Source organism: Microcaecilia unicolor, chromosome 11 (assembly GCF_901765095.1).
Source record: "Microcaecilia unicolor chromosome 11, aMicUni1.1, whole genome shotgun sequence".
Lineage (NCBI taxonomy): Eukaryota > Metazoa > Chordata > Amphibia > Gymnophiona > Siphonopidae > Microcaecilia > Microcaecilia unicolor.
This window is the reverse complement of record NC_044041.1, coordinates 11557804-11581777: the sequence shown is the minus strand read 5'-3', so window position 1 is coordinate 11581777 and position 23974 is coordinate 11557804. Positions and strand designations below refer to the sequence as shown.

The 23974-nt window shown below is 48.0% G+C and overlaps 1 protein-coding gene across 1 annotated transcript in view; it reads left to right on the top strand.

Annotated features, from left to right (window-relative positions):
- The window catches only part of CFAP73 (cilia and flagella associated protein 73), a 32407-nt gene extending 9648 nt beyond the window's left edge, over nt 1-22759 (top strand). Inside the window, exons 4-8 of the mRNA XM_030219190.1 lie at nt 4699-4899; nt 6689-6910; nt 14505-14663; nt 16173-16281; nt 22708-22759. Coding sequence (XP_030075050.1) covers nt 4699-4899; nt 6689-6910; nt 14505-14663; nt 16173-16268 — 678 coding nt within the window. The 3' untranslated portion in view covers nt 16269-16281; nt 22708-22759. The remainder of the gene's footprint in view (nt 1-4698; nt 4900-6688; nt 6911-14504; nt 14664-16172; nt 16282-22707) is intronic.
- The last annotated feature ends 1215 nt before the right edge of the window (nt 22760-23974 follow it).

Sequence of the window (23974 nt, the reverse complement as noted above, 5' to 3'; positions counted from 1 at the left end):
CCCCCTACCCGAGATCGCTGCCCACCCGAGGTCGCCGGGCCCCCCCTCCACCCGCTACCGGGCCCGGAACTAACCTTAAAGCCTCCTTTCACGTTGCAGCAAGCAGCAGCAGGGCAGACCTCTCCTCCTTCCTTCTGTGCTCCGCCCTCGCGGACGTTACGTCAGGCGAGGTCAGGACACGGAAGGAAGGAGTGGCCTGCCCTGCTGCTGCTTGCTGCGACGTGAAAGGAGGCTTTAAGGTTAGTTTCCGGGAGCGAGGAGGGAGGGCGGACCACACTGCGGCGGCGCCGCGTGTCATCCAAAATGGCTACGCGTGTCAGTGCTGACACGCGTGTCATAGGTTCGCCATCAGGGGTCTAGAGCATAGGAGCCAACTTTTCAAAAATTTATTGGGGATGCTAAGCCCAATGGAAATAACCCTTCCCTGGACATATACAAGGAATTTTCTTAATATTGGGGGTGCTCAAGCACCAGGGCCATGCCTAGGGTCTCCGGCGCCCCCCTGCAGTTGGCCTCTCCGGCGCCCCCCCCCCCCCAGTTGGCCTCTCCGGCGCCCCCCCCCGAAAACGAGCGCTACACTACCCGCGCTCTTCTCCCCAGATCCTTTTTTTTTTGTTTAAATTTACCTCTCCGGCGCGCGGCAGCGTAGGCAGCGTTAGTGAGAAGGAGGCGGCGCTCCCCCGCCCCGACGTGTCTTGCCTTCGCTGTGTCCCGCCTTCTTCTGACGTCAGAAATGACGTCAGAAGAAGGCGGAACCGAGCGAAGGGAAGACACGTCGGGGCGGCCGGGGGAGCGCCGCCTCCTTCTCACTAACGCTGCCTACGCTGCCGCAGAGGTAAATTTAAACAAAAAAAAAAAAGGATCTGGGGAGAAGAGGGCGAGGTAAGCATGGTGCGGCGGGGCGTCCCCCAGAGGATGGCGTCCTCCTGCTATGCTTACCTCGCTTACCGCGTCGGCACGGCCCTGTCAAGCACCCGCAGAGTCTGCTCCAATGGTCTCCAGTCATGTAATCTCTAAATTAAAAGCCTCTTGAAATAAGAATGCTTTAAACCAGGGGCGTATCTGAAAGTCGGCGGTAGCGGGGGCCGAAGCCAGAGTGAGGGGGCACATTATAGCCCCCCCCCAGCCTCCGCCGCCGCCGCCATTTCCGACCCCCCCCCCCCCCCCCGCCGCCGTGGGTACCTTTGCTGGTGGGGGACCCCAACCCACACCAGCCGAGGTCCGCTTCCTCCTGCCGCTGCGAGGTTTTTTAAGTTCTTCATTGGGATTCGTCCTCCGTCACTCTGTGCTGCTGTTCAAAGAAGCTGCTAGCTGAATGCAGTTTCGGACTGAGTCTGACGTCGCTGCTGCATGTTGTACGTACAGGACGTCAGACTCATGTACAACGTGCAGCAGCGACGTCAGACTCAGTCCGAAACTGCATTCAGCTAGCAGCTTCTTTGAACAGCAGCACAGAGTGACGGAGGACGAATCCCGATGAAGAACTTAAAAAACCTCGCAGCGGCAGGAGGAAGCGGACCTCGGCTGGTGGGGGTTGGGGTCCCCCGCCAGCAAAGGTACCCACGGCGGCAGTAGGGGGGTCCAGGGCCCTGTGGCCCCACGCAGATACGCCCCTGCTTTAAACTATTTTCAAAACTTTACATAGTAGTTCTTAAAAGTACGAATCTTCTTCTCCAGGATCTTGTTCCACCACCATGTGGGTTAGTTTTGCGCATACCATAACAGAAATGAAGCTCGCTCCTAAACCGGGGTATGTGGCTTATGATCTCAGTCTCAGATTTACTGCTAACGCTTGCTGTAGTGCTTGCATTGTGCAAAGACAGCTTCCTTCTGCAGTTCGTAAGATGTCGCGTGTAGGGGCAACTTTATCCAGGTGGGTCGGAAAGTTCTTTTTGATCAAGCCTGTGGCAGCCAAAACAATTGGGAAATATCTTTCAGTATCTTTCTGCCACATTTTCTTAGTCTCGGTCTGCATTTCTTGGTACTCAAATTTTTCCCCTCTCTCTTTATGCGATTCACGGAGTAATCGCTAGCTGTGAGAGTATGGTTGTTTTGAATAACTAATTGAAAACGTTCGTGCAGGAAGTATCTGTTAACACGTCAAAGCTGACAACTTAATAAATATCTTTTTGACAAGCTGCTTAATTTTGTAACATCATTGTCAAGTGGAGGTCTAATATAATATCTTCAATGAAGATTCAAGCACAGATTCCTTATTTTGGATTAAGAAGCCTATGACAGACCAATTCAATAGACGGCAGTCTGAGCCCTAGTTATATCAGTGTTAAGTTTTAAACTATATTCAGTAGCTCAGCATCTTTTGAAAGCACATTTAAATTTACAAAGTGCTAACATATCATCTGCATATGAATATAAACTCATTCCAGAAGTGACCTAGCGAAGACATCAGATTGTTAAGAAAGCTAGGGAGGGGGGAGGGGCTGCGGAACACCCAACACTGGTTTCCACATGTTTGAAGTTATAGATCCCATTTTCATCCTATACGTTCTATGTCTTCTAACCAAGACTAGATGTTTATGGTGATTCCCATTTCATAGTAACATAGGTTATCAATAGAAATCAAACAAAATAAAACATGGAAAAGAAAATAAGATGATACCTTTTTTATTGGACATAACTTAATACATTTCTTGATTAGCTTTCGAAGGTTGCCCTTCTTCGTCAGATCCCCATGCATACCCCCACCCTCCCACTCTGTCAGACTGTCAAAGTAATGCTTGGATGTTTCTCTTATATATACTACCTGCTACCACATTTGCTTATTTCCGATCTGAGGAAGAAGGGCAACCTTCGAAAGCTAATCAAGAAATGTATTAAGTTATGTCCAATAAAAAAGGTATCATCTTATTTTCTTTTCCATGTTTTATTTTGTTTGATTTCTATTGATAACCTTTAAGAGTGGACTAACATGGCTACCATACCTCTCTACTTATAGTAACATAGTAATTGACAGCAGATAAAGAAAGACCTGATTGGTCCATCCATTGTTGCTGGGACATAGACTTTAGAAGTCTGCCCCGGCTCTGTCCTTTTGTTCCAACTACTGGAGTTGCCGTCAAAGCCCACTCCAGCCTATCTAAATCCATCTCGTCATTGGCGGGACACAGAGCATAAAAGTCTGCCCGGCAGCGTCGTCGCATTCCAAATTACTGGAGTTTCCGTCAAAGCCCTCACTCAATAAATTTAACAGTATGGTATGATTGACTAAATCAAAAGCTGATGACAATTGTAAAAGGACAGCTTGATGACCCTTGGTCAGTATGCATCTAATTTCAGACATTGAAGAGCCCAGAAATGTCTCAGTAGTGAAACCATTTCTAAAGCCAGATCGAGTTTCAATTAACAAATCATTTTGGTCCAAATATTGTCCTAGTTGTTTCAGGGGCGTAGCTATCATGGGGCCACGGGGGCATGGGCCCCCATAGATTTGACCCTGGACCCCCCTGCCGCGACCCTCTCAAGCCCCCCCCCCTTCCCACTGCCAATCCTTCCTCGCCATCGTCGCATACCTTTGCTGGAGGGGGACCCCAACCCCCGCCAGCCGAAGTTCTCTCCTCGGCTGCGCAGCGTTGCTTGCTGAATGATCTGATCACGTTTCTGTGCTTGTGTCTGATGTCCTGCACGTTGTATGTGCAGGACGTCAGACGCACGCACAGAAACAGATTCAAACTTGATCAGATCATTCGGCAACGCTGCATGGCCAAGAAGAGGATTTCGGCTGGTGGGAGTTGGGGTCCCCCGCCAGCAAAGGTACACGGTTGGAGAGGGTTGGCGGTGGGAAGGGGGAGTCGAGAGGGTTGCGGCGGCGGGGGGGGGGTGAAAGTTGGTGGCGGCAGGCAGAGGGGGGCGGTGGTGCGGGGGGGGGGGGGCTAAAATGTGCCCCCTCACCTCGGGCTCTGGACCCCCCCCCCCCACTCCCTTCGAAGTCTGGCTACGCCTCTGGTTTGTTTTGCATGTTCGTTGTCCGGAGTGCCAGCTGGACACTTTCAGTTTAATATACATAACATCATTACAAAATCTGTTTTTGTGGTTGGTAATATAAGGCTCTTGATGAAGGCATGCCAGCCGAAACATGGCCATGTCGAGCCTTTTTGACAATCGACCCACTGTGCTTTAGAAGCAATAAAGACCTGATTGCTTGGATTAGTTTTGGTTTCCTCTTCTTTTGCTCCCTCACCTTTGACTGCTGGGTTTGATACTAAATGAGTCTGTAACAGATAACGAGGTTATTGATTGCATAAGCACGCATTACGATCACCCCTGAGGAAGCCTGCAATAGAGGTGAAACAGGCCCCATTGGGTTAAATAAAATACGTGCTTGCTCGTGTTTTCTCAGCTTTGAATATTTTTTAATTTAATTTAAAACATCACAAATTACTAGTAAAAATAAAAAGGTTTGGAGGGTTTGTTTTTTTTTAAAGACCGATGAATAAGAAGTGGAACTGATGCAGAACAGACATTATCTGAGTCTGACTAAAAGGTTTCTAAGGTCTTTTTCCTCCTGTTTTATGAAGTTTAATTATGGGAAAAGGTTTTTCACATCGTTTATTATTTAATGAACGACTAGACCTAAGAGATTGTGGAGTGTTGCCGGCCCCTATCCCGAAGGTCTTACAGATAGATGGGGCTCGTAATCCTGATTTTTTTTTTTTTTTTTTGGCTTGGCTCATCTGTCAGGAGAATGACTCCAAGCGAAGCCGGGCTGAGAAGAAGGCGAACGCAGAGCGGCTGGTAATTACACTGAAGGAAAAAGAAACAGCGCGTCTCCAGGAAGAGATTAAGCTGCTGACACAGAGGAGAGAGCAGCTAGGCAAGCATGTGGAGAAATATGCCATCTTTCAAAGCTACCTGCAGAATGTACTGGAGAAATCTGAAGAGGTGAGGATGTCTGCATGGAGGTCTGGTTGGGATATTGCAGGGGGTGTCTGCATGTACGTCTGGTTGGGATATTGCAAGGGGGTGGGGTGAGGGTGTCTGCATGTAGGCCTGGTTGGCATATTGCAGGGGGGTGGGGTGGGAGTGAGGGTATCTGCATGTAGATCTGGTTGGGATATCACAGGAGTTGAGGGGTGAGGGCAGGGGTGTGCTGGTAAATTTTTAACAACGGGCTCTTTCTCCGGACGTAGCCAGCTCTGCAGTTGGAAGGGCCAGGGGTGGCCGGGGGGGGGGGGAGCAACACTTGCCTCTCTCTCCTCCCTCCCCTCCCTTCGTGCCGGCACGCTAGGTATACCTTTGCTGGCAGCCAATAAATGGACTGTCACCACTCCCAACGTCTTGCTCTGAGCAGCATGCTGGAACTTCTCTCACATGCTCGAGAAGTCCCAGCCTGCTGCCCAGAGCTGGAAACAAGGAGCGGGGAGCAGCAGTAGTCTATTTACTTGGCTGGCAGGGCTCAGCATCCCCACCAGCAAAGTAAAAGATAATTCAGCAGGGGGCCCAAACCCATATTTTGGGAGCCAGTTGTTAAAGTAGCCATGGAGGGCCCTACTTTAACAACCGGCTCCCAAAATTCTTAAAAACTTAACAACCGGCTCTTGTGAGCCTGTGAGAGCCTGCTCCAGCACACTACTGGGTGAGGGTCTCCCTCCCACCCCCATCCCCAAAGCTGCAGCCTAGCACTTCCTAATTAGGCCAATCCTGGTCTTGCCAGTTGCTGTAGTATCAAAAAAATAATGGATGTGGGAAGGAGAGAATCTGGGGACGTTAGAAATCTCAAAGGATCTCAACATCACATCCAGTATAAAGCTTAGAATCTTCTGTAGTGTAACCATGTCGTAGATGCTACACAACAGGTAAACAATAAGGTTTACGGATGAGTCTTCCAACACATTCACACTAATGAAAGATGGTTCTTAAACGTGTGGTTTTATTGATGAACAAAAAGACCCAACATGGGACTGTGTTTTGGCTAAGAAGCCTGCCTCAGGTGTCTGAAAACAACACATAAAGATGTAATACAATAATAAAGAACAATAATAAAAAAACCCAACAACAATTAAACAAAAACATAGGCATATCAGAAATATACATATACAATGCAATGAAGACTAAAAGTCATAACATGTAAATCATAGTCATTCAGTCCAAACGGAAAGAATGAGAGGATCACGTGTGCAGGTGATTTCATAGGTAAAAGGGAAATGCACTATAATATGTACATTTCTTAAGGAAAAAACATCAAATGTAATAAGCACTTCAGCTGAGAGATGAGGTGGAAATATAGGTACATTTAGTGGTTTTGTACCTTGGAAGGATTTACTCCTTGATTTGCTTATCGGCCAGAGGTCAGCACATGAAAAGTTTTTAACATAACACTCCTTTTTAATGTCATACATGCATTCTCTATTTAATTTAATAAATGCACCCATATTTCCACCTCATCTGTCAGCTTTCAGGCCCCTGAGGCAGGCTTCTTAACCGAAACACGGTACCGTGTCGGGTCTTTTTGTTCATCAATAAAACCGCACCTTTTAAGAACCGTCTTCCGTTAGTGGGATTGTGTCGGAAGACTCATCAGTAAACCTTACTGTTTGCCTGTTTGTTGCTACGGACACCATAAGGTTAAAGGTTTCCTTCGTTACTTCCACTTCGGTGGCTGTTTTCTTCATAGATATGCTAGGGTCAGGCTAATAGTCTTTAATCCTCCGATGTTCCATGTTGGCTTCAGTTTCAAGACATCTCAGAGATGGTCAACAGGTTTAATACGCTGGTAGCTACCCAGGCTAAGCTGATGGAACGTGAGAGCGACAGTCAAGAGACCATGGAGCTGGAACGGGCCCGGCTACACCAGTACACCGAGGAGATGCAGAATGGGATCCTGCAGCTGAACAATGAGCTTGCAGGGCTGAAAATCAAGCTGGAAAAAGCACAGAGCACCACCTTACAGCTGGTATGTGCAGAGGCCGTACTTGTGGGCAGGGCCACTGAGAGGGGGCGGGGGGGGGGGCAAAATTCCCCGGGCCACCTTCCAAGGTGGGGCCCAGCACTGGCAAGCTTCTTCCTGCCTGCCTGCTTGCTTTAGGTTTCTCTCTCTCTCTGCTTCTGTGTGCCAAGAGAACCCGGATGATTGTATTAACGTGATAACCTGGGGGACCCGGGTTATCGAATTAATGCAATTTATCCAGGTCCTCCTGGCACACAGGAGCAGAGAGATGACAGACTGAGGGAGAAGCAGTCAGACACAGGAAGGTAAGGGGGCATGTGGGGGCGGCCCAAATGGGGAGGAGGTGGCGGGCGGCAGTCCTGCCCTGGGCCCGGCTGTGTCTTTTGGCAGCCCTGCTTGTGGGATCATTTATTTGCTTTATTGGGGGGGGGGAGGGGGGAGGAGGATCTCAGATGGTTCCAGCCCTGTAACAAGATTCCATTATCTTTCTCCACATTTCCTCTCCCTTCGAATTTCTAATTTTTTTTCTTCTGTAACTCATTTTGTTCTCTCAGGATTTCCTCTATATTTCCCATCGTGTTGTCATCTTTCTTTTGTCTATGTTATAGGCTCCATTTTATTTTCTTTCCCCTTTTTACTTGTGTTTTTCTTCTTTATCCTTCCAGTCTTCTATCCCTCCTCTCTTGCTCTCACGTACACCCTTACTGCTTCCTTCCCACTCACTTACCCTTCCTTATGTTTCCATAATTCCCTCATCTTTCTCCAGCCCTCCCTCCTTACCAGAAGAACATAAGAATAGCCATACCGGGTCAGACCAATGCTCTATCTAGCCCAGTATCCTGCTTCCAACAGTGGCCAATCCAGGTCACAAGTACCTGGCAGAAACCCAATTAGTAGCAACATTCCAGGTAGAATCTCAAAGAATGGCAAGATTCCAGAATCCTAAAGAGTAATACATTCCGGAACCCCAAATAGTAGCAACATTCCAGGTAGAATATCAAAGAATGGCAAGATTCCAGAATCCTAAACAGTAATACATTCCGGAACCCCAAATAGTAGCAACATTCCAGGTAGAATATCAAAGAATGGCAAGATTCCAGAATCCTAAAGAGTAATACATTCCGGAACCTCAAATAGTAGCAACATTCCAGGTAGAATATCAAAGAATAGCAAGATTCCAGGATCCTAAAGAGTAACAAGATTCTGGAACCCCAAATAGTAGCAACATTCCATGATGCCAATCCCAGGGTAAGCAGTGATCGTATCTATCCAGTGGCTAGATGGCTAGAGAAAAAAAGCAGATGTTAGACGGAATGGGGGAGAGTGAGGGTAGATGTTGGATGGGGGAGAATAGAGGGCATATGCTGTATGGAAAGGGGGAGAGAAAGAGGGCACACACACTGGAAGAAAGTAAGGAGAGAAAGATGGCACATGCTGGATGGAAGTGGGAGAGAGGGGGCAAATGCTGAATGGGGGGAAGAAAGAGGATAGACTGGGAAATAAGAGGAAGTGAAATAGGAGAGCCAGAGTGAAGGAAAGAAATAGAAAGCTATAGGTAGACACAGTAAAAAAAAATGTAACTAGGAAATAATTAAATCTGGACAGAGACAGAAAAATAAACTGAAGAAAGCTGAAAGGAAAAGGAGAAGAAAGGAGAGAAAAATGACAAATGGATAGGAAATCTTGGCAAGAGAGTTAAGAAGACAACGAGAATAGCAGAAACACAATTTTTCCAACACAATTAGAAAAAGCAAACCTTCAGACAACAAAGATAGAAAAAAATGAATTTTATTTTTAGTTTAGGATAAAATAGTGTGCTAGCTGTGTTAATAAAGAATTAATTAATTAATTATTTTATTTGTAGCATTTGTATCCCACATTTTCCCATCAATTTGCAGGCTCAATGTGGCTTACATTTTACGTAATGGCGATTGCCATTTCCGGGTAACAGAATTACAAATGGTGTTGCGTTAAGGTGCATACATACATGGTAACATACATGGACCATAACATGCATGGAACAGATCATGGTATAAATATATACCATGTGCATATATACATGGTAAGGAAGAATACATTATGGTATTGCATGAAGGTTCCTGAGTACTAAATTGGATTGTAACATACATTAGGTCATCAACTATGGAGAGACCGTATTCGACATATGGATTAAAGTGGTGTTGCTTGGTCATCAGTAGTAAAGAGGTTAATCATTCAAGTGATAAGATTCCAGTTATATCTAGGTTGTGTATAGTCTTATTATTTAGTATTTAAGATGGATGTTTGTGGTATGCCTTCTTGAACAAATCTGTTTTCAGTAGCCTTCGGAAGATAGTTAAGTCTTGCGTTATTTTTATGGCCTTCGGTAGTGCATTCCATAACTGCGTGCAGATGTATGAGAAACTGGTCGTGTATGTGGATTCATATTTTAGTCCTTTGCAGTTAGGGTAGTGGAGATTGAGGAATGTGCGTGCTGATCTTTTTGCGTTCCTAGTAGGCAAGTCTATAAGATCTGACATATAGGTCGGGGCTTCTCCGTGAACGATTTTGTGGACCAGGGTGCAAACTTTGAATGCAATTCGTTCTTTTAGTGGGAGCCAGTGTAGTTTTTCTCTTAGGGGTTTGGCGCTTTCATATTTCGCTTTCCCAAATATGAGTCTGGCTGCTGTGTTTTGAGCGGTTTAAAGCTTCTTGATGACTTGTTCTTTGCATCCGGCATAAATGGCATTGCAGTAGTCTAGATGGCTTAGCACCATTGATTGTACTAGGCTGCGGAATACTTCCCTTGGGAATCAATAGAAATCAAACAAAATAAAACATGGAAAAGAAAATAAGATGATACCTTTTTTATTGGACATAACTTAATACATTTCTTGATTAGCTTTCGAAGGTTGTGTATAGTCTTATTATTTAGTATTTAAGATGGATGTTTGTGGTATGCCTTCTTGGGAAGAAAGGTTTGATCCTTTTAAGTTTCCACATTGTGTAGAACATTTTCTTTGCTGTATTTTTCGCATGATCTTAGAGTGTGAGATTTCGGTCAATAGTGACTCCCAGAATTTCTGAGACCGGAAGGGTGTAATCTGGGATATTTATGGTATTGGTTTTGTTTGTATTGTATTGTGAGGACAGGATGAGACATTGTGTTTTTTCTGCATTTAGCTTTAGTTGGAATGCGTCCGCCCATGAGTTCATTATTTTGAGGCTGTGTGTGATTTTATTTGTGATTTCGGTTATGTCTTGTTTGAATGGAATGTATATTGTGACATCATCTGCATAGATGTACGGGTTGAGTCCATGGTTGGATAGCGATTTGGCTAATGGTGTCATCATTAAGTTAAAAGGAGTCGGTGAGAGCGGTGATCCTTGTGGTACTCCGCATTCAGGTTTCCATGGTGTTGACGTTTTTGAGTTTGATATCACTTGATAGGTTCTTGTTGTTAAGAAGCCTTCGAACCATCTAAGTACGTTTCCTCCAATCCCGAAGTAGTCCAGGATGTTTGAGAGTATTTGGTGGCTGACCATGTCGAACGCGCTGGACATGTCAAATTGTAGTAGAAGCACATTGTTTCCAGTTGCAATTAATTAATTTGTGACATTTATATCCCACATTATCCCAAACAAGTCTGAGTTCAATGTGGCTTAGGGATATCTTTATTGGACTGATTTTAATACATTTTTAAACTAATGTTCGGAAACCAAACCCTCCTTTCTCATGTCAGAACAGAATACCGTAACAGCAGTCTACTGCCCTAACCTGAGGAAGGACGTTTTGGCTTCTGAAAGCTAATTGAAAAATGGTACCATCATCATATTGTCCATTTTTGTTTTATTTGTATTTATTAACGTATAGTACAGTCATTGGAATATATCAGTTTTTGAAATTTACATCTGCTGTCTTCATATTTGCACAGTACAGGTGGACATGTATCATTTTTCTCTAGTGAAGCACTGTGGCTTCTTGGGGGTTCAGTTGAATATTTGTCTCAGTGGCGTAGCCACAGGTGGGTCTGGGTGGGCCAAGGCCCATCCAGTTAGGGCTCAGGCCCACCCAACAGTAGCACACGTTTAGCGGTAGCTGTTGGGGATCCCAAGCTCCTCCAGCTGAAGACTTCATCCTGATGGTAAGAAAAATGCTGCTCTCCACGATACTGGCACCTGCGCATTCTCATTTTTCAGCGCATGCCTGCTGCAGGCTGCCAAGATGGAGAGAAACATTGTCCCGCCAGCCGAGATATTTTTTGGTGGTGGGGGGGGGGGGGGGGAGAGAACACTTGGTGCTCACCCACTTCTTGCCTAGGCCCACCCAAAATCTGCTGTCTGGCTACACCCCTGATTTGTCTACATGTTTTTAATTTGTGGTTAGTTATTTTATACTGCATGAGGGTCTGTCTGTGTTCTGTGTATATGAAACAGACATGGTTTTCTGTTAGCATTAACTGTGCAGGATGGATCTGTACTAATCTGTCTTTTTTAGTTTTGCAAAAGGGTTTATTGATGTTCTAGTACACATTGCGCTGTTTGTGGTGATGTGTTTTCCTAAGTAGGTGTCACGTGACCCATGGAAGTTATATTATTATGATATGGTAGACATTTGTGGTGTTTTGTATTACTTTACAGCAGGGGCGTAGCCAGGCTTTGGCGGGAGGGGGGGTTCAGAGCCCGAGGTCAGGGGGCACATTTTAGCCCCCCCCTGCCACCAACTTTGACCCCCCCCCCCCTCCCGCCGCCAACCCTCCATTGCCTACCTTTGCTGGCAGGGGACCCCAACCCCCGCCAGCCGAGCCAAGGTCCTCTTCTTCCCAATCCCGCGCAAAGCTTCGTTCTAGTCTGACAACGCCCCACGCTCCCCTTTATCCATGTTTATTCACACCCTCAAAGAAATGAAGCAAATTGATGAAACAAGATTTCCCTTGGCTGAACCCATGTTGACTCTGTCCCATTAAACCATGTTTGTCTATGTGTTCTGTAATTTTATTCTTTGTAATAGTTTCTGCTATTTTGCTCATCTTCCACACCTCCCTTTCCCTCCTTGTTTCTCTCCACTTCTCCCTACCTTCCCCCTCATCCTTCCTCTCCTCTTGCCTTTTCCCTTTCCCCTCACCTTCTCTATCTCTTCTTCCTTTCTCCCATCTTTCATCTTCTGCCTACTGAGGATTCCCTCCCTCCCTCCCTTACCCCCACACTCTTTCTCCTACTCCTGACACAATCCTCCCCCTCCATCACTCTCTCTTGCCCTCTCAAACTTTCTGGAACACACTCTTATCTCCTCACTCTCCCCCTGCTGTCTCACCTCCCACATCAACAAAAAGGGGTCCAGATCTCCCGCAAAACACATAAAACAACAAAGAAAGCGGGAGAAAAAACAAAATAGACCAGAAAGAAACCGCAATGAGTAAGAGCACAAAAAAAGTGTATTAAGACCCAACACGGGCCGTGTTTCGGCCAACCGGCCTTCTTCAGGGGGGTCTTCAAATTGACGTATACAGATGTGCCTCCAGAATTCGCATGGAGTGCAAGGCATAAACGCTGGTGCTGTCTAACATTAAACGTCAGCAAGTACACTGGTAACGTTTTGGTTTTTCTCCCGCTTTCTTTGTTGTTTCACCTCCCACATCACCATTTTTCTATCCTAACCCCCCCCCCCCCCCCCCCCCCCCGATCCAGCATCTCCATCTCTCTCGTCCTTCAAAGTTTCCTTCTGGCCCTAGCTCCTTCCTCTAGCTAGGCCATAGCAGCAAGAGTGACAGCATGACGAGAAATGTGCCATGGAGGCTTCTACCTCTGTGTTCTTCATCTGGGGTTCTAGACCCTCTGACATACACTTCTGTCGGGGTAGGTTTGAAGGTTCTGCCACTTGTGTTCTCTCTCTTATTGCTGTCTGGCTGCCTGAAGTAGCTGTGGCAGGGAGGGAGCTTTGAGATGAGATGTTGAACCACTGGGGAGGGGACGGAAAGCAAAGAGCGAGCCAAGATGTGGTAGCAGGAGGACGGAGGTAGCCGTTTAAAATGCTTCCCCCAAACTAGGACCATGGCCCACACCACACTATCCTACTGCTGGTAGGTGTAGGGGCTGGACCACACCATCTTATAGCTGGTATGTCTGGGGGACACACTGCACTATGTAACAGGGGATCAGGAATTTGACCACACTTGCTCCATCCTTGGCCACCTTTAAATCTACACTGAAAGCCCACCTCTTTAACATTGCTTTTGACTCGTAACCACTCGCCTCCACCAACCCTCCTCTCTTCCTTCCCGCTCACATTAATTGATTTGATTTGCTTACTTTATTTATTTTTTGTCTATTAGATTGTAAGCTCTTTGAGCAGGGACTGTCTTTCTTCTATGTTTGTGCAGCGCTGCGTACGCCTTGTAGTGCTATAGAAGTGATAAATAGTAGGTTAGTAGTCTCTTGTAACCAGAGCTAATGTTGTGATGTCATAATGCCTCAGGCCACCAATAAGAGCCAACCTCATCAGTGATGTCACAATGGCTTGATTGTCCTATACTTGGCTCACTTTTATTACATAGCTCTTTGAGCAGGGACTGTCTTTCTTCTATGTTTGTGCAGCGCTGCGTATGCCTTGTAGCGCTATAGAAATGCTAAATAGTAGTAGTAGTAGACCTTCCCTACACCCCTTCCATTGCACTCCGCTCCATGGATAAATCCTTATCTGTTCCCTTCTCCACTACTGCCAACTCCAGACTTCGCGCCTTCTGTCTCACTGCACCCTACGCCTGGAATAAACTTCCTGAGCCCCTACGTCTTGCCCCATCCTTGGCCACCTTTAAATCTAGACTGAAAGCCCATCTCTTTAACATTGCTTTTGACTCGTAACCACTCGCCTCCACCTACCCTCCTCTCCTCCTTCCTGTACACATTAATTGATTTGATTTGCTTACTTTATTTATTTTTTGTCTATTAGATTGTAAGCTCTTTGAGCAGGGACTGTCTGTCTTCTATGTTTGTGCAGCGCTGTGTACGCCTTGTAGCGCTATAGAAATGCTAAATAGTAGTAGTAGTAGTACTTGGATAAAAGCGGGGTTATAAATAATAATCTGAATCTAAAGCCACAGTGTTACTAGCTGCAAGGAATGGAGGTGGTAGGGGAAGGGAAGGCTGGGCTGCAGTTTATGGCTTAGGATAAGTGTCTCCCCTCCCCCCGCTAGCACACTATCTGCCATTGTCTTCATCTTTCATAAACTAGTCTTCTATTGAAATGGACATGGGGGAAACCACTGCTTGCCCTGGGATTGGCAGCACGGAATCTTGCTACTCTTTGGGGTTCTACATGGAATCTTTCTACTCTGGGTTTCTGCCAGGTACTTATGACCTGGATTACCCACTATTGGAAACAGGATACTGGGCTAGATGGACCCAGTATGGTTATGCTTATGCTGTTAAAACTGAATTTCTTAGTAGGGCAGAAGAAAAGTTATCTGAAAGAAGATTCTGCTTTGACGAAAACAGACTTCACACTTAGGGCCCATGACCACATTCAGATAATGAACTTCAGGGGTCAGTATGAGATGGGGATAATTCGTGTGGAAGACTTAAACAGCATCGCCACTGGGGACTTTTTGAATTGTTGCTTCAGGAGTCGAAGTGGGCTCATATCCAGAACACAGCGGTCAAGAAGACCCTCCTCATAGGAAAAATAAAGATGGCGACATTCAACATATTCCAGATTCTCACAAAACAGATGCGACTACAGCCGGATGTCCCAGTGAATGATCCACTGGGCCAACTTGACAAGGTCAGGGTTTAAGCTTTTCTGTTGTATCAGATTTACCATTCATCTATTTACTGCCACAACAAACAGTAAATGTTTCAATCCTAAGGACCCTCTAGCCCACTGCCCTCTTTCTGGCAGTGGCAGAGAGCCTGATGGTTATTATATATATATATATATATATAACAGGATGCCTGGTTTAAGAGGGCAAATAGACACCTATATAGATGCCATTCTATAAAGACACATGGAGGGACATTTTCGAAAGGGACGTCCATGCAAAATGGCGAAATCCAGGGGAAGGGAAAACCATATTTTCGAAACAAGATGGACGTCTATCTTTCGTTTCAAAAATACCGTCAGGAACGTCCAAATCCTTAAATTGGGACGGCTCTAGATTTGGACATCCCTAGACATGGACATTTCTGACTCGCCAATTTTCAAAACCAAAGACGTCTATGTCAAAAACGACCAAATGCAAGCCATTTGGTTGTGGGAGGATCCAGCATTTGTAGTGCACTGGTCCCCCTGACATGCCAGGACACCAACCGGGCACCCTAGGGGGCACTGCAGTGGACTTCATAAATTGCTTGCAGGAACATAGCTCCCTTGTGTGCTGAGCCCCCCAAAACCCACTACCCACAACTGTACACCACTACCATAGCCCTTATGGGTGAAGGGGGGCACCTAGATGTGGGTACAGTGGGTTTTGAAGGGCTCACTGTTTCCTCCATAAATGTAACAGTTAGGGAGTGGGATGGGCCTGGGTCCACCTGCCTGAAGTGCACTGCACCCACTAAAACTGCTCCAGGGACCTGCATACTGCTGTCATGGACCTGAGTATGACATCTGAGGCTGGCAAAAAGTATTTTGAAAGATATTTTTTGAGGGTGAGAGGGGGTTATTGACCACTGGGGGAGTAACGGGAGGTCATCTGGTCATTTTGGGCACCTTTTTGTGCCTTAGTCGTAAGAAAAACAGGTCCAGGTGAAAAAGTCCATCAGGGCTGTCCTTGTTTTTTTCGATTATGGGTCAAAGACATCCAAGTGTTAGGCACACCCAAGTCCCACCTTCGCTACGCCTCCGACACACCCTCTTGAACTTTGGACATCCTTGCAACGGACTGCAGTTGAAGACGTCCTAAATCGAGCTTCGATTATACCAATTTGGACGCCCCTGGGAGGACATCCATCTTCCAATTTATGTTGAAAGATGGACGCCCTTCTCTTTCGAAAATGAGCCCCATAGGTACCTATATGTCACAGAGGTTGCAGGAGCAATGAGCTGTCTTCATTCAGTAATCTCCCACTGTTCCTTGCAGTGACTCCCACAGGGAGAGGCTGGGAATAAGGAACTTTGTCCCCCCATCCCTTACAGTGACTCTTGTTGAATCAGTGACTACAGGAACTGAGAACACCCCACTTTGACACCGTGCACCATTCCTTCTGATGCCCACTGGGACAGTCACGTCCCTTTCTTCAGCAATTTACGACTGATCTGGAGAAAGGTTACATCTTGTTTTTTGTTTTTTAGATTCAGGACTGTATGACAGACTTATTTGATATCCTTACTAAGGTAAAGAAGTACTATCCCACAGTTTATACTCATGCCTTGGCTGCTGCCAACTAACCATCCCTCCAAGGTGAGTCCCACATACCTCTTAACAGTGCCTGTTGCTTGTGTTCTTGTGGCTTTTCAGGTTAGAAAAATACATAGATTTGCCTGGCTCTTAAATCAAAGGTATGCATATCTTGAATATTCATAATAGACAAACCGGAAACCAGACCTGAATGGGGGTGTAGAGGACTGGAGCTGAGAACCAGTGCCTGAGCCACATAAACCAGTATAAGGCAGATGCCTGGGAAGGGGTACTGAAGGAGGACTAGAGAGATGTCCTGTGGGCTTAGGATCCTCTGAGATGACAATTTCTACTACATGGCCTAGGAAACATTGTACGTTTTATGGTGAGCAGCACCTTGGGTGAATCTCTTCCAAAGGTGGTTAATAAATAAATATTCTGAATGGTAAAATGTCCATGTGTAATGTACGTGCCTGTCCTCTATCTGTAAATACAGGTATCTGCACGTGTGTATTCTACTAGTGAGTGTGCATGCAGACATGGTCATAATTACACACACAACTTAAGAAATAGTGTAAGTCATGCTCCTAGATCAATGGGTGATGTAAGTGCAGAAGCGCAGGTCAACAATGTATAGCATTAATCCAGTCCAGTGATTAAAGGAAACGTTCCACTTTTGAAGGCTCCTGGTGGTTTTTTTTTTTTTTTTTGCTTTGTACCGGCCGCTTGCACTCTGTTTTGTTATGCGATAAGCGAAAGAAGGCATCTCTGTTCCTCCACGACCCTCCAGACCGGTCAAGACGCATGGGTTATGTCCTCCTACCAGCAGAGGGAGACTGAGAAACACTGAGCTTTTGAATACTGTATATATAACCTGTGCAGTACATTCACTAGCCAGTATTTTCTCAGTCTCAGCAGAGGTAGATGGACAGCCTGTGCAGTCTTCAATAGTCTGGTGAGGTAGTTTGGTTATATAGTTAAGGGGGTTTCTCCTCTTATTTCCTTATTTATTGGTTGGAGTAATCCCTGTACGTGGGAAAAAAAAAAAAAGTGCTTCGGGGCCCTGGGTCCGGTGGGGCCCAGTTTCCCCCTTGGGGTGTTACACCTGTTTTCAGGTCCCTCCCCCTGTGCTGCTCTCTCTGGAGACGCTGGCAGCTTGTGCCTCGGCTGCTTTCTAGTATTGTAGCCTTGAGAGCCCCCACTTTTCAGCTGCCAAGGAGAAATTGGTAATATCTCTTTAAGAGCCGTCTGCAGCCTTGTTGGTAATATCCCTTCAAGAGTCGTCTGCAGCTTTGTTTACATAGCAACAGACGGCAGGCCCGTTCCTATTACTGGCGAAAGAGTGAGAGAGAGCAGGGCGGATAATTATTGTGGGGAAAGCTGTGAGACAGAGTGTTTGCGCCGGTCAGTGCTTTGAAGTTATGGCGGGCAAACTTCTTCGCTGTCGCGCGTGCTCGCGTCGGGGTATAGAGGCGCCGGGAGGTCAGTGCCGGCTGTGCGGCGAACCGAAGCAGGTCGCGCCGGTGGCGGCACCCCCTGTGTTAATAGCGGAGGCCCCAGCTAGTTCGGGGGTGTTGGGAGTAGCAGCAACTTCGGCAGGGCCGGTTTCAACGAATTTAGTTTTGGCGGGAACGGCCGCCATTTTGGATTCCGCGCGCCCCGCGGAATCAGCTGTTTTCGGCCCTGCTGCTACCGGATCGGCTCCGAAGGTGGCGCCGGAGGGTCCAGGAGGAGTTGGTTTTCCTCCGGATTTTGTATGGACCCTGTTTCAAGCCTGGAAGTCGGGACCCCCACCTTTAGGGGAGGGGGTTAGTGCGGCTCCGACTAAGAGGCCTCGGTTTGAGTGGGACGACGAGGAGGGATTCTCCCCTGTAGGATCTGAAGGGGCCTTGAGTGATAGCGCGGATCCTGAGGGGTTTGAGGGTCCTCAAGAGCCGGAATTGGTGGTCCCGGGGGAGGATCCTTCTGTAGTGAGAATTTTTCACAGGGAGGAGCTTGCGGAACTCATTGAGCAGGTTTCTTCCACCCTTAAGTTCGAACAGCCAGAGGCGGTTTTGGGGGAGGCTAGGCAGGTGGATCCCTTGGTTAAGGGGATTCAGCGGCAGGCTAGGTCTTTTCCCATGAATAAGGACATCCGGGATATGGTGGTTCAAGAGTGGCATTCGCCGGATTCTCCCTGTAAAGTGTCTAAAGCGATGTCTAGGCTGTACCCGCTCCCACAGGAAGATAGAGATTCCTTTAAGGCTCCCACAGTGGATGCGGTGGTGACAGCAGTCACCAAAGCCACGGCTATACCGGTAGACGGGGGGACTGCTCTCCGGGATCCCCAGGATAGGAGACTTGAGGCCTTCCTCAAGCGGAGTTTTGATTTGTCGGCCCTGGCCCTGCAGGCCTCAATTTGTGGGGGGCTGGTTGCGAGGGCGTGTTTCCGTTGGGCCGAGAAGCTGCTTGATGACTCGGTGGAGGTTGGGACCTCCGGGGTTCAGGAATTAGCCAAATTGGAAATGGGATCCTCCTTTTTGTCTGATGCGCTTTATGATTTACTCCGTGCTTCGGCCAAGAATATGGCTATGCTGGTGGGGGCACGTAGGGCACTGTGGTTGCGAGGTTGGGTCGCGGACGCGGCCTCCAAAGCGAAGCTTTGCTCTCTCCCGTTTAAGGGGTCCATGCTCTTTGGGGAGGATTTGGATAAGTTGGTGAAAGGTCTCAGCGATGCCAAGGCCCCTCGTCTTCCGGATTTTCGTCCTAAGGCGGCGTTCAGGGGTACTTCCTCCCGAGGGCGGTTTAAGGAGGCTCGCCGGTATAGGCCCGGGAGGACTAGTGGGGCCTTTAGAGGTCGGTTTTTCCAGCGAACTCAGTCCTTTCGGGGGAATCGGCGCGGAGGCCGTGATTTCTCCGCGGGAGGACAGGGAGGACAGGTGTCGGGGCGTAATTCACAATGAAGGTGTGCGGGTCCAGGCCCTGGTTCGGGTAGGGGCTCGGCTGAGTCAGTTTTACCAGGACTGGGCCCGAATCACATCGGATCAGTGGGTCCTCGAAGTGGTGCGAGACGGGTACGCTCTGGAGTTCGACGGCTCGCCTCCCGAAAGGTTCCTGGAGTCCCCTTGTCTTTCGAGACTCAAACGGGCGGCGGTGCGAGACACGTTGGCGCGGCTGATCAGTCTGGGGGCGGTGGTACCTGTTCCCGCCGCTCAGCGCCGCTTGGGCTGCTATTCAATCTACTTTGTGGTCCCAAAGAAGGAGGATGCCTTTCGACCTATCTTGGATCTGAAGGCAGTCAATGCAGCCCTCAGAGTCCCCTCTTTCCGCATGGAGACATTGAGGTCGGTCATTGTCGCGGTGCGGGAAGGGGAGTTTCTCACGTCTTTGGATCTGACGGAGGCTTATCTGCACATCCCCATTCGGGCCGCTCATCAGCGATTTCTGCGTTTTGCGGTTTTAGGGAAGCATTTTCGGTTTTGTGCTCTGCCTTTCGGACTAGCAACGGCTCCTCGAACCTTTTCCAAGGTCATGGTGGTAGTGGCGGCGGCCTTGCGGAAGCAAGGGGTTCTGGTGCACCCGTATCTGGACAACTGGTTGATTCGGGCAAAGTCCCAGTCGGAGAGCGAGGAGTCGACTGCTCGAGTGGTGCACTTTCTTCAGTCTCTGGGCTGGGTAGTGAACTTTGGCAAGAGTCACCTGGTGCCGTCGCAGTCGCTGGAGTACCTGGGGGTTCTATTCGATACCAGGAACGGTCGGGTCTTTCTGCCGGGCCCCCGGATTCGCAAGTTGCAGAGTCAGATCCGACTATTTCTGTCAAGGGCGGCTCCGACGGCCCGGGAGTACCTGCAAGTCCTGGGGTTGATGGCAGCCACCATAGAGGTAGTTCCGTGGGCCCGGGCGCATATGCGGCAGTTGCAGTCAGCTCTTCTCAGTCGGTGGGCGCCTCTGTCGCAGGAGTTGGATGTAAGCCTTCAGCTGCCGGTTACCCCATGCCTCAGTCTGCAGTGGTGGTTAGACCCAGGCAATCTGGAGAAGGGAATGCCGTTGGAGGCTCCGCAGTGGGTGGTTCTCGTCACAGACGCCAGTCTTCAGGGCTGGGGAGCTCATTGTCTCGGTCAGGTAGCTCAAGGACGCTGGTCTCAGGTAGAAGCTCAGTGGTCCATCAATCGTTTGGAAACCCGGGCCATTCGGCTAGCGCTTCTGGCGTTTCAGAGTGTGCTGGTACGGAAAGCAGTCCGGGTGTTTTGCGACAACGCCACCGCCATGGCTTATGTCAACCATCAGGGGGGCACAAAGAGTCAGGCGGTCGCGGAGGAGGCGGCGCTGTTGTGTCAATGGGCGGAGATTCATCTTCTAGCGCTCTCCGCGGCACATGTGGCTGGAGTAGACAACGTGGAGGCAGATTACCTAAGCAGGCATGCTCTAGACCCCGGAGAGTGGTCGATTCATCGGTCGGTGTTCAATCGCATTGTGTCGGTCTGGGGACTTCCCGTGATGGATCTCATGGCAACGGCCCGCAATACTCAGGTTCAGAGGTTTTTCAGTCGCCGGAGGGATCCTCGAGCGGAAGGCATAGATGCGCTCCTAATGCCGTGGCCGCAGGAGTTGCTGTATGTGTTTCCCCCATGGCCGTTGGTCGGTCGGGTGATTCAGCGCATCGCTCGACACCCCGGACAAGTGATTCTGTTAGCCCCGAATTGGCCGCGTCGGCCGTGGTACGGAGATCTGGTGCGATTGGCGATAGCGGATCCTCTGCCGCTGTCAGATTCAGGGGTGTTGTGTCAGGGACCGATAGTTATGCCAGATCCGGATCGGTTCTCGCTTACGGCCTGGCTCTTGAGAGGCACAGGTTAAGGAAGAAAGGTTTTTCGGCCAGAGTTATCGATACGATGTTGAGTTCGCGTAGGCAGTCCACTTCGCTGGCGTATGTCCGGGTCTGGAGAGTTTTTGAGCATTGGTGTGCAGGTAGGCAGGTTCTTCCCTTTCGGGCGTCGGTAACAGATGTTTTGGAGTTTTTACAGGATGGTATGGACAGGGGTTTGGCCTTGTCGTCTTTGAAGGTGCAGGTAGCGGCTTTGTCGTGTTTCCGTGGGAAGCTCCAGGGAAAGTCGTTAGCTTCTAGTCCTGATGTGGTTCGATTTTTGAAGGGTGTTAAGTTACTGCGCCCGCCCCGGCGGCGGATGGTGCCTCCGTGGGATTTGAATCTCGTTTTGGATACTTTGGTGAGGCCGCCGTTTGAGCCTTTGGTTTCTGTTTCAGATAAGGATCTGTCCCTAAAGACGGTGTTCTTGGTGGCTATTACTTCAGCTCGGCGGGTGTCAGAACTTCAGGCTTTGTCTTGTAGAGAGCCCTTTTTGTCTTTTTCCAAGGAGAAGGTCTCGTTGCGCCCGGTGCCGTCCTTCGTGCCCAAGGTGGTTTCAGAGTTTCATGTGAATCAAGTGATTTCCTTGCCAGTTTTAGGTGATTTGGCCGGGGATGCAGAGCAGCGTCGACTGGCCAAGTTAGATGTGCGAAGAGTCTTGCGCTGTTACATTTCCAGAACTCGACACTATAGGCTCTCTGATCGTTTATTCATTCTCCATGGTGGGGCAAGGAAGGGCGCGGCAGCTTCCAAAGCTACGATAGCGAGATGGTTGAAGGAGTCAATTGCTTCGGCGTATTTGCTGAAGGGCCGCGTGGTCCCTAAGGAATTTTCGGCTCATTCTACCAGGGGTATGGCGGCTTCCTGGGCGGAGAGTAGTATGATTCCTCCATTAGATATTTGTCGAGCGGCGGTTTGGTCGTCATTGCATTCTTTTGTTAAACATTACAGGATTGATATGCATGCCAAGGAAGAGGCAGGGTTTGGGGCTGCGGTGTTGACCTCGGGCCTACGTGGTTCCTGCCCTTAAGATATTACTGCTTGGGTACGTCCCATGCGTCTTGACCGGTCTGGAGGGTCGTGGAGGAAGGTGAAATTAGATCTTACCTGCTAATTTTCTTTCCTCTAGACCCTCCAGACCGGTCAAGGCCCGCTCTGTCTGTACTGTAGGCCAAGAGGTCTGTAGTCGGTTGTTCTATCTTGGCAGCTGTTGAGTGTGATTTCTATGGTTTCAGACTTGGTTTGTATAAGTCTGGTCAGGTGTGACCGTGTTTGTTAGTCCACCTGTGGAAGCACACACTAGATGAAGGGCACAATGAAGGATATGAAGAAAGTGTCCAGTTGGCAATGACCACGTACGGGGTTATTAGTTCTAGTTGGTGTTATTGTTTTTTCTCTGCTTTGTCAGGGTTATACTGGCTAGTGAATGTACTGCACAGGTTATATATACAGTATTCAAAAGCTCAGTGTTTCTCAGTCTCCCTCTGCTGGTAGGAGGACATAACCCATGCGTCTTGACCGGTCTGGAGGGTCTAGAGGAAAGAAAATTAGCAGGTAAGATCTAATTTCACCTTCCTTTCTAGAGCTGATCAGGTGCACAGGTAAAGACTATAAAATTACTCTCACCGTGTTCTGTTTCTCTGCAGGTTCCACCTGTGTCGGCAGAGCTCCTGGCCCAAGACAGACAGATGCCCGTTCTGTCTCCTAGTCAAGGCGCACCGGTTTCTCACCAACATTACCCCTTGATGCTGCTTTTTGTACAGTACACAAAGACTACTGCACTGCAGGATCATCTTGCCCATTCAGTGATGGTGGCTGTGGCATCAGGACTGCATCCGACACCCCAGCAACCTGCTTCCAGCTCTCGCCTTACCCTCACTACTTAGCTACTGCGAAAATCGGCAGACACGCCCACCGGCCCAGCCAGCAAATGCTAGAGACTGCGCTGTTCTGTACTGAATCAGCACTGCCACCCACACCTCTTTTTTTTTTTTTGTTAGATCCCTTCTTATTATAGCGGCTCCCCCACAACTCTTTCTGTCATTTGTTATCACTAGTCGCTGTGGCCTTGGGCAAGTCACTCTCTGCCATGGCTTTCTTAAATCACAATAAGTAGAACATATAGAGTTTTCTTTTCTTCTTAAACGGTAGTTCTGTTTCTATTCCGTGCACACAGCCACCTACATTCACAGCTTCCCAATTTCTTTTGGTAGTACAGGGCTGGAACCTGAAGCAAGAATTAGAAAGACCTGCAGTGCTACTGCGACAGTGTATAAATTAGCATTTTTTATATATTAATTACACATTTAAATTATAATTGATGTTTTCCAACTTTGCCTTTGCATAACATATATATATATATTTTTTTTTGGTAAGGGAAGCTAAAGCAATATAAGAATGAGAGAGAAATCGGATCAGGAAGAGTGTAGATCAGTCTACTCCCCCCTCCCCCCCCCAAAAAAAAAAACCTTGGGCTGCTCTCTTATACCTCCAATTGCCTGGAGAGCCACAGCCTCCTGCTCCGTCACTAGCCAGGTGCTATACGTTGTGCTGGATCCACAGCCCCCATCTGCCGCTGACAGTGAAAGACTACACCAGTAATAATACAGTAAAGATTAAAGGTTATTCTATCCACATATTCAAAGCAGGTTACAGCAAATAATATAATACTATTTAAGAATCTGAAAATACTGTAACACTGCTTATGGCACATTTGATTTTACAAAATAAAAAAAGCAAAGTTGGAAAAACAACCTATATATATATATTTTGTGTGTGTGTGGGGGGGGGGGGGGGTAAGTAGGGAGAATCTGAGATTAGGAGCAAGAATATATAATAGCCATATTGGGTCAGACCAATGGTCCATGTAGCCCAGTATCCTGCTTCAAACAGTGGCCAATCCAGGTCACAAGT